Below are 10301 nucleotides of genomic sequence, written 5' to 3' on the forward strand. Positions count from 1 at the left end.
TTCCGTTCATTTCATTCGCTCAAATGCTTGTCAAATCAAATCAATGTTATCATCGATTTCAATTTCCTTTGGTTATTATTGAATTTTCTTGTTAAACTAATAAAACTAATTCGTAGTCGACGTTGCAAGATTGTATTCACTGAAGAGCGTGTATCTTAATGAGCATCCCAATAAATAAAGCAGAACTATAATACATATCATGCCAGAAATTAAACAAAGACGAAATGTAACCAAAGATAAAGATAATAAAAAGGGAAATATAAATGAAACAAGTGATAAATTAAAACCTAAGAAAGCTGAGTGAGTATTCATGCGTCAGGCAAGTTGTGTAAGTTGTTATTTTAACAGTAGTTTTGGTAAAAACAAATATTTTCTGTTTTCAGGACTCCTAACCGGAATTTGTCTTTGAAAATATTATCTCGCTCTGTAGTCATATTTTCTCTTCTCTTAATAGTCTATTTTTCCTCTAAAGATGAAAACATAAAAGTGTTTGCTAAACAGTCCGAAAAAATACAAGGAAAGGGTCAAGTAGTGGAATGTTCTGCATCATATATGAAAGAGGTAGACATATATGATGGCTGCTTCCCAAAGTACTGTAAAAGATTTGTGACTGACATGGTGGTATCGGAAATTGAAGCTGATAAGCTGCTAGCTATAGCTAAGAAAGGGCTGAAACATGGTGGCTCAACTGGCGGTGCCTCAATATTGGATCTGCACAGTGGCGCAATGTCAAAAGGACAGTATTTTGTTAATTTTTACAAAATACCTGAACTGAGAAATGTTTTTGATGAAAGTGATTTTAATGCTTACAGGGTCAGTACAAAACTAGGCAATTAAATATAAATAAAACCATAATTTTGGATAACCCTATATTTATTTTTGTGTTTAGCTTTAGTGGTTTCATGTGTTCTGCCTACCCCTTTATGGGATACAGGCGTGATTGTATGTTGTATGTTATTTTTGTGTTTAATTTCCAGGTGGTCAAAGACAAAATCAAACACAGTGTTGCTCATCATTTTGGAGTATCTCCAGATTTTCTGTATTTGACACATCCAACATTTTTCTCTGAAATTACCTCAAAAGACGCAGTCACAGTACATGATGAATACTGGCATCCTCATGTTGATAAAGTATGGATTTATTATTTACAGTTTTAGATATATTTAATAGTTTTAAAACATAAATAAAAACATTTACATATTTTCAGGAAACTTACAAGTCATTTCACTACACTACATTGCTATATTTGGGAGATTATGAGAAAGACTTCAAAGGAGGAAGATTTGTGTTTATCGACGAGAAATACAATAGAACAGTGGAACCCAGGAAGGGCAGAGTGAGCATGTTCACCAGCGGTGCTGAGAACCTGCACTTTGTAGAGAAAGTTACATCAGGCGTAAGATATGCCATAACAGTATCTTTTACTTGTGACAGGAGATATGCTATTGAGGATCCTAGTGTAAATAAGTATGAAATTAAACATTCCAATTAAATACTAAAATGATTACACACTGGTGTTTTAATTTACAAACTGTCTACAATGGATGTTATTTATTCAATAAAATAATTTGATAATTCCCTAGTTGTATGTTATTTATGATTGTAAAAGGTTTAAATCATTTAATGATTTTATCCAAATATTTGGTTCATACCAAAGAGCATTGAATCACTACGTTTCATACAACTATTGGTATTTAGAAAAGTTAAAAAAAAAAACTAAGTAAGTTCTATGGCCGCTGTACACACATGGCCAACAGTTCCACCAACCCCCTTGGCCATGTGTGTAGAGGGCTACTTGGCCGTAAGTTGGCAGTTGGCGCTTGCGCTTGCCGGCTAACCGATTCGTGTCGGTTTTTTGTCCACACATCAAAGGATCTTGGCGCCAATGGCCAACTGCGTTTACACGTTGGCGCTTCATTCAGTTGGTCGTCAGCCGTCAGAGAGGACAGTAGTGATATATTTACGAAAATAATAAGTTTATCTATGCCAATAATAGTGTAGATTTTAGGAAATAAAATAACCTTGCAAATGTTTAATGTATTTCCTAAAAAAGATAAATGTTCTTATCAGAATATTCAAAAAATTGTTAATATTGCAAATAATTTAATTTTACTACGGGGTTATTATTTTTTAATATTTTTTTTCTGACAACGTCTATGACCAAGAATTTCCTAGATTTTTCATTACACGTCCATCTTTCATGAAGAGCCAATGCCAAGTGATTGGTTCGCCAATGTGTAAACAGCGGCTCTTATCTTGGCCAAGGGGTTTCACAAAGGGCTGGTGGAACCGTTGGCCATGTGTGTACAGGGGCCACTAGACAATTTCTCTCATTCAGTTTTAGAACTGAGATCGCTGGCACATTGTTAGTAATAAAAACGTGTGCAGAGAAAAAATCCCATTAAAAATAGTAGTTACGCGCCTTTTTCTACTTAAAAGTTGCGTGAGTTTTAGTATAATTTAAAATCTAATCGAGACAAATTACTATATAGATACATTACAGCCAACATAACAAACCTAACCTATCGTGGTAACCCGATGAACCCTATTCATACTCTGTGGGTCCCAGCACAGACAATAATATCGAAAAATGTGCGAAAAGAAAATCACGTTTTCATTTCATTCCATTCATTCTCAAGTGAACGCGAAGGTTGAATGCATGTGTGTTGTGTTGACTCAAAACAAAACATAATCGTGTCTAATCGAACTGTCGCCTTTCCAAACAAAAAATCTCAAGTGATTTCAAACATGTCGTTTACTATTTTTGTTAAATCAAAATTCTAGTGTAACCAGAACATAACAATAATTTTTAGGCAAATATAAATTCTCCGCGACAGTGCGCAAAGGTGGGCGAAGTTTTGGCTGATTTGTTGTTTTGCGCACTTGCGTAGTTGCTTTTGGATTTGTCCTTGATTTTTGTAAATATTAAATTATTTCAGAAAATACAAATGGACGGCTCGAACATCGATCACAGTGATTCAGACTCCGGTGAAAGCTGGACTTTGCTGGAAGATGCCCCAACTTACGCCGAGGAGGCTCTAGACTACTGCGAAATAGTTCCCAAACAAGGGTAAGAAAATGTTAAATATTATTATTATTGTGAAATTTTACACAGCAACATCCGCTATATAACTTGGATATACCTACTTAACCCACTGTATTGCGACGACCTTGACTTGATGTCCTAGAGCGAAATCAATATTGCTGTAACGTGAGCCTATGTAATTTACCAGGACATTTTGTATTAAATTAATTACTCAATAACAACATTAACAACCATGAAATATCAAACCTAATAAAATACAATGGTAATGAAGGTACGTATCTACCAAGTCTACCTGTGTCAAATACCTTCTAGGTACTACCTACCTATCTCAGGTACACATACCTAGTCAGGTAAAGAAAAGGGTCCATTGTTAAACACCGTTCACTGGGCTGGGCTGGGCCCCATTTAATAGTTTTAATTAAATTACCACGCGGTACTTATTCCGTTCGATTTAGCAATTATGCGTCCTCGGAAAGGGCCTTAGTGGGACTTATGATAAGGTTGGAAAATAGACCTTCATTTGAGTGCAATACGGTCAAATTTATAGATTACTGTAATGCGCGTAAGATCTCCTTAATTTACTACAAACTTGCGATTTTGCCATAATAGGCATGCCGCCGTATGATAAATATTTGTACACGTGCGAATATTATAGGTAGCTCCACTCAACCTCTATACTTATTATCAATTTACTTACATTGTGTTGAACTTTATTTCGTCACCTTTTGTTACATACTAGGGGTGCATTACATTGCACCTGCAGACCTACAGTCACCTGCACCCTTATCGTATTTTTCGACGTAATTGTATGTTTGTAAGAAATGGACTTTTCTGTTTTAAATTGAAGGGAGATGAAGATTTTAGGTAGGTATATTTTAGCACGGCAAACTTGCAAAAAATACAAGGTGAATGCATCTCCAAATAGACTAGTGACAAAATGTGTAAGATATTATTAATTAAGTAATTACATACTTATTCATTGATCAGTTTCGAACTTTTCGAAGTACTTATAATTACATTTCGGCAGCTAAATGGGTTCTAGGTTGATCATGTAATTTCTTACGACATCCACATACGTATTTATATGTGTGCGTAAATATCGGTTTACCTGTCAGCATTCCTGAGTACTTGCCCAAGTTGGTGCGTTAATTGCACCTGCCTACCCTACCTCCCTCTGTCTGGGCTCGTTTAGTCTACTTTTCCCTTGATACCAGTATTACCAATAGGATAAGATTATTATAAATAAATCGCACAATTACCTAAAAATTAGGTAAGAGCGCTCTATTCCTTTTACGCTCTTCGACTGCTGTACATTACTTAGGTAGTAATTCATGATTATGCTCAATTTGTACAAGAGCACGCGACTTCTTTAACGAAACGAACATGAAACCCATCATTATGCCAATATCTGTTTGGTGTCTATTTTTCCATTCGGTTAAAGGTCACGCGAACTCATCAGTCTTAACTAAATGCGCATATTTAACAGACTCGAAATAAACAAATTTGCTGCAAAAACCATACCTACTTTGGAAAGTCGGGCGAGAATGTTTCGGCCGCATTTGTTTTGGAATGGTGCCAAACAACTGTGAATGACCTGGAGGCCTTTGTTTTACTTCGAATATATTCATACGGAAGTTTATTTGAACAGTAAATAAGATAGGATTCGTTTCGTGCAAAACAAAAGTCTACAAACCGGGTTCGATTTTGCTCCAGTTGCGACCTAAACCGAATGATTTTATGCAATTTTATGTCAGAACCGAAATTTTTCAATCCTAATAGGATTTAGTACAGGTACACGGTGAAGTGTATGTCCAGTCAGTTTTTCGAAATGCTATTTTTAGGGTTCCGTAGTCAACTAGGAACCCTTATAGTTTCGCCATGTCTGTCTGTCCGTCCGTCCGTCCGTCCGTCCGTCCGTCCGCGGATAATCTCAGTAACCGTTAGCACTAGAAAGCTGAAATTTGGTACCAATATGTATATCAATCACGCCAACAAAGTGCAAAAATAAAAAGTGGAAAAAAATGTTTCGTTAGGGCACCCCCCCTACATGTAAAGTGGGGGCTGATATTTTTTTTCATTCCAAGCCCAACGTGTGATATATCGTTGGATAGGTATTAAAAAATGAATAAGGGTTTACTAATATCGTTTTTTGATAATATTAATAGTTTCGGAAATAATCGCTCCTAAAGGAAAAAAAAGTGCGTCCCCCCCCTCTAACTTTTGAACCATATGTTTAAAAAATATGAAAAAAATCACAAAAGTAGAACTTTATGAATACTTTCTAGGAAAATTGTTTTGAACATGATAGGTTCAGTAGTTTTTGAGAAAAATACGGAAAACTACGGAACCCTACACTGAGCGTGGCCCGACACGCTCTTGGCCGGTTTTTTTGGTAGGTTTAGGTACTACCACCTGCAAAAGTGCATGGAGAATTTATGAATGAATTCATTGATAAATTCGCCATGCACTTTTGCAGCTGATAGTACCTCAAAGTGCTCTGAAAATTCTGAAATATACTCTGTCAACCAAGTCTGTCAGTAAATAAGAACAAAGAAAACTATATGCATCCTTTTCTTTAGGGTGCTAGAGAAAAGGATACCTATAGTTTTCTTAGTTCTTATTTACTGAGAGACTTGTTTGACAGAATATAAGATATTATGCAAAACGGACTTTAACAAACCAGTGCATAAATGGTTTACCTGTCTCCTTAATAACATTACCTACTTCACTAACATTGACTTACTTTCCTTTGATAAGTCTTATCATTGTTTTTCTTTCGCGTAATCGTAACATAACATTTAGGTAACGTAGGTAAGGTAGGTATTTACACAGGGACGGCGTTGATGTAAGAGTTGTAAAATGTATGATTATTATCTTAAGTATACTATTGTCTAATGCTATAGGTACGTCAGTTAACTGCGGCGCATTTACCCGTGGATATGTACGGATACGGATACATAATAATTATGTTACTTATAGTCTACTTACTGTCTCATAGCGAAGAGTCTCGACCAACATCTTAAGAGACTCTCGCTAGGTGGCTGGATCAAGGGCCAGATGCAGAAGGCGGTGATCTTGGACACGGCGCGGATAGTCCGACGGTTCCTCTCTCTGCAGCCCTAACCACCGGCAGCTTGGGCCCTGCCCCGCTGCTGGCGGCACCCTAGGTTAGGTTTTTTATAATATGTTTATATGTTTTTATATTGTTTTGTAAATGTTTTTATATTTTATTTTTATATACATATTGTAAAAAACCTAGTAGCCTAGAGAGTGAAAATAAATACTGAGAATAATAATGTTACTTAATAATAAGTTTTTAGCAATCCAACTTATCCATCCATTATATTTTACGGTTTAACTACAATATTAATTATTTCTGGCCCCGTAGCCGAATGGCATTTCTCCGACGCCAAACGAAAGCGATACGCCGCTGGCTCTGTCGCGCCAATACGCAAGCGCGATAGAGATAGATATCTACTAGCGCTTCGTTTCGTGAGCGTTTCGTGAGCGATTGTGCCATTCGGCTAGCCACCCTGGCATTATTTAAAAAACAATGAACAAGATTAACGTCATGTCATGATATTAATATTGTAATTTATTCCACCGTCCCCAATCTACCATCGGACTCTTAGACGCACGGTCAGTTTCCATCCTTACTTTGTAGATATTCCGCAAATCTAGTAGTAGTCTGTGGCCAAGAGTTTTATAATAAATAAAGATATAAGATTTAGTAGTGTCTGAACATAACAATATGTCTATCGTCAAGTAATTGCAATAATTTACATACAATCTGCATTTTGCATTTAGGTGTCTAGATATTTACATTTGTAATTAATAATTAACCATTATTGTTACCTATAAGTACCTATGTAAGTATAAAAAAAATACGTTGGCAATTTTGTGCATAACAGGCAATCACCGATCCCTTAAAGTCTGACTAGAAATATATGACTAAGCGCCATGTTGCGGAATTTCATTACAACTATTTTCTTCACACTATACTGAACTCTCAGCGCATACATCAGAATAATAGCGCAGCGCCCTCTTGGCAATAGTCATACATTTCTGGTCAGGCTTAACATACCAAATTATAGCCTTGTTGGTATAAAAAAAAACTGTTAGGTATATGGATAGCGCATTTCGTCAATTAAATACACAGTCGGTATTCTAGGTTGTTTGCCGTATCCGTATTTAGTCGATTGCGAATTCCGTACTTTGAATCGACGACCGCAATAGGTGTAGGCTTGTTGTAGGTATCGAAGTATAGGTGAATGACCAGATCAAATTTTAATTGGCTCAGTCATTACACTCTTGCTTGCAAAAGGAATTGAATTGGCATGTACCTACAAGTTGTACTGTTTCGACACTATTTCCTTGATCTACTTATGCCGAGGTAATGCCAATGACGCCTTAAGAAGTTGCGAGCAGTTATCATAATGCTTGTCACACACGTTGCTAGTGCGACACGTTTTAATAATACTTGCATAGTGAGAATGGAACGTGCGTTAAAGGGACAAAACCCCTTGCACATTGTATTTACATCAAATTGTTGTCCGGTTCAGGTTCAGTGTCTTTTGGGTTATGAATCGCTAGAATTTTCATTTTAGTAGGAAAGTCGAATCTAGTCATAAACTTTGTTCCATAATCAGCACACTGATATCTTTATCTTGAATGACCATAGTATATTATCTAGCCATAAAAAATATGGGCCGTATAAATAACATTCTTTGTTCACATTCCGTGTTTGTTTGGCAGTTTCGGTTGTTTACAGTCATAAAAATGCGTTCAAAGTTTATCTTTTGATTGCTTCAGGGACACCGCGGAGAATATCGACAGAGATGAAGACACCGACGGCATCTCCGTCATCACCGACAGCGAACCGGAGTCCATTCCGTGTGAAATCACTGACGAAGCGCCCAAACCAGAGAACCGTCCAACAGACTTACCGCAGTTCATTTCGGTCCCGTTCCCCGACAATAAACATGACGAATCCATAAGAAGCACAGATGACCTACTCGGAGACAACAGCAGAAAGTTCAAAACTTACGTCCACAGGAGGAATAAAAGGCTGAGCACCGTTCTCAACATCATAATGCTCGGCAGTGTCATCACGGCGGCAGGCGTTGCCATCGGCCATATGTGGGGGGTCAGAGATGACTGCTGCATGCACACTACACCGTCTGTAAACAAAATACTATCCAACCTCTATAAGCTTCAAGAAGAAAACGCCTACTTACGCAACAAGCTGAAAGAATTGACTTTGCTCAATAATATAAAATTGCAAAAAACAGCCGATAAAGGCCTAAAACCGCCTCGTTGTAAAAAAATGTTTGAAGCTCCGCTAAACAGCGAAAACGTGAACAAACTGACCAAATGCCTTGATGAAGATAATGAGAAGAAGTTACTGGATAACACACAACCCCCGTATGAGAAAGACTATCTGCGTGATGTAGATAAGCTTAAAAATGTTTACATGCAGAATAGAAGCTGGTTGGATGAAGCTATCGCAAGGAGGTTGAAAAATGAAAAGCAACAGGCTATAAAAGATAAAAAGAGTTTCAGAAGCGTACTAGTCGAGGAGAAATTACATCAACAAAAAGGAGAAAAAACGAAGGTTTCAATATAAACATCATTCCAGAAATTGAGATAACAACAGTTGATGACGACGTCAAACCTTCACAACTAAAGAAAATCACATACGCGGACTCACTAAGGTCAGATAACAAGACAAAACAAACTTTCGATAAAGATAACTTTGAAGGTGAAGGAATGAGGATAAATTACCGCAAGAAAAGACCAAAGCGATCCATTGTCTCACATGAAAAAACTTTAGCAGAAGAAAGTGAGGAAGAGTTCAAAAAAGACGACAGATATATGGCACCAAGGCCCAGACAGGAAAGGAAACGTGATCGCCACCACCCGAACAAGAAGCAAAAAAGGAAAAATAAGTATGAAAAATTTGAAATCAACAACTATATCAACGATGATGAATTCTCAGTAACTTCTTCTCAAGAAAATGACTTCATTCTCAAACAAGACAAGAACGACCGTAGTCGTGATTTTGAACGAACCATTTATATAGACCAGTTTGGCGAAGCTAAAGACACGAGAGCTACTCAAACTGATGCCAAGCGCAAAGAAAAGTCCTCAAAGGGAGAGAAATATGACAAACCTAAAGAAAAAGATGCTTCGTGGTATGAGAAACGTGCCATGCTTCGTACTGAGGCAAGAAAGAAACTAGAGCATGAATTATTTGGGGACAACTCAAACAGTGGCTGGTATTTCAAGCGCATGCAGAAAAGAGAGCAATGTCGCGTAAAGGGAGACAACAGTACTCACCGAAAGCACGAAAAATCGAAGCGGGCCATGAATTTCAAGACCAAACGCTAGTAAATTAAGATTTGATTACACTGCGAGTATTTAAAGCAGATTAGAATGGTTCCATGTAGATTGATGTGATGTTGTTCGTAGAAAGTTTAAGATCGGGCTGGTTGCTGGCTTTGATATTCTTCACTTCATTCTACACTATCTGCTGATGTATTATATTGCATTTGCTATTATAAGCATCGAGAGATCTTTCTTAGAAAGGTGCTTACTTTGTGAAGTTAGCAGCAGATGTAGCTGAGCGGGCAAAGTTGGCCTGTGTCAAATAGAGAAGAGTTCCAGAGAATGTGAGGGAAAGTGGTGCAGATCTTTTTATACTTTGTTCACTCAGCAATTTGCTGCTGACTACATTTTTATGTGGTCATTATTAAGCTTTTTCAGTGCTTGTTGTTTCTTTGACATCAAGTCAATTCTACATTTTATACTATTTCTATCAGTGTTACTGTTACAATAGGCTAATATTACTTAGTGACACCTACTGTTTACTTTTTAGCTGTTGAGCACGTAATATAGCTCATTTTCACTACACAGGGGCCTATTCGACCCGTAAAAGTGCAAGTATGATACGACTAATCTACTCAAATGTACACGAATGGCCAAAGACTAGGCCACGCCTTACACGTGCGACTCGAATAGCTCCCGTGGACACTAATTGACTACTTAATTTTAAAGTATTTTATTTTCTTGACATGACTAATGATAGTATTTGTGTAAAAGGGTTGACCCCTATAAAAACACTTGATAAATAGTATTAGTTTATTTTGTAGGTATATATTTACACTTGCCCTTATGGATTCATACAATCCAGTGATATTTAATTTTAAGCAACTTCAAAATTTACAGGTATTAATTAAATTCGATTAAAAATCTA

General features: G+C 37.0%; 3 protein-coding genes across 4 annotated transcripts; all 3 read left to right on the plus strand.

Annotated features, from left to right (window-relative positions):
* Positions 1-40: 40 nt before the first annotated feature.
* On the plus strand, positions 41-1509 carry LOC125233998 (2-oxoglutarate and iron-dependent oxygenase domain-containing protein 3-like). Of its 2 annotated transcripts, XM_048140178.1 has the most exons (4): positions 41-300; positions 384-813; positions 978-1130; positions 1208-1509. In XM_048140178.1, exons 1-4 carry the CDS (start codon positions 200-202, stop codon positions 1490-1492), a joined length of 969 nt encoding a protein of 322 aa, XP_047996135.1. In that variant the 5' UTR covers positions 41-199; the 3' UTR covers positions 1493-1509. The 2 variants fall into 2 exon arrangements, with proteins under 2 accessions (XP_047996135.1, XP_047996136.1); XM_048140179.1 differs by lacking the exon at positions 384-813 and having other exon boundaries at positions 217-328.
* Positions 1510-2618: 1109 nt separating this feature from the next.
* LOC125233889 lies at positions 2619-10299 on the plus strand. Its single transcript, XM_048140044.1, has 3 exons — positions 2619-2846; positions 2940-3070; positions 7859-10299. The coding sequence occupies exons 2-3, from the start codon at positions 2949-2951 to the stop codon at positions 8670-8672; spliced, it is 936 nt and encodes a 311-aa protein (XP_047996001.1). The 5' UTR covers positions 2619-2846; positions 2940-2948; the 3' UTR covers positions 8673-10299.
* Positions 8816-9436, plus strand: LOC125234199. The gene has a single exon (XM_048140407.1). The coding sequence runs from the start codon at positions 8816-8818 to the stop codon at positions 9434-9436; it is 621 nt and encodes a 206-aa protein (XP_047996364.1).
* Positions 10300-10301: the final 2 nt, after the last annotated feature.

The sequence above is a fragment of the Leguminivora glycinivorella genome, chromosome 15, assembly GCF_023078275.1.
Source record: "Leguminivora glycinivorella isolate SPB_JAAS2020 chromosome 15, LegGlyc_1.1, whole genome shotgun sequence".
NCBI lineage: Eukaryota > Metazoa > Arthropoda > Insecta > Lepidoptera > Tortricidae > Leguminivora > Leguminivora glycinivorella.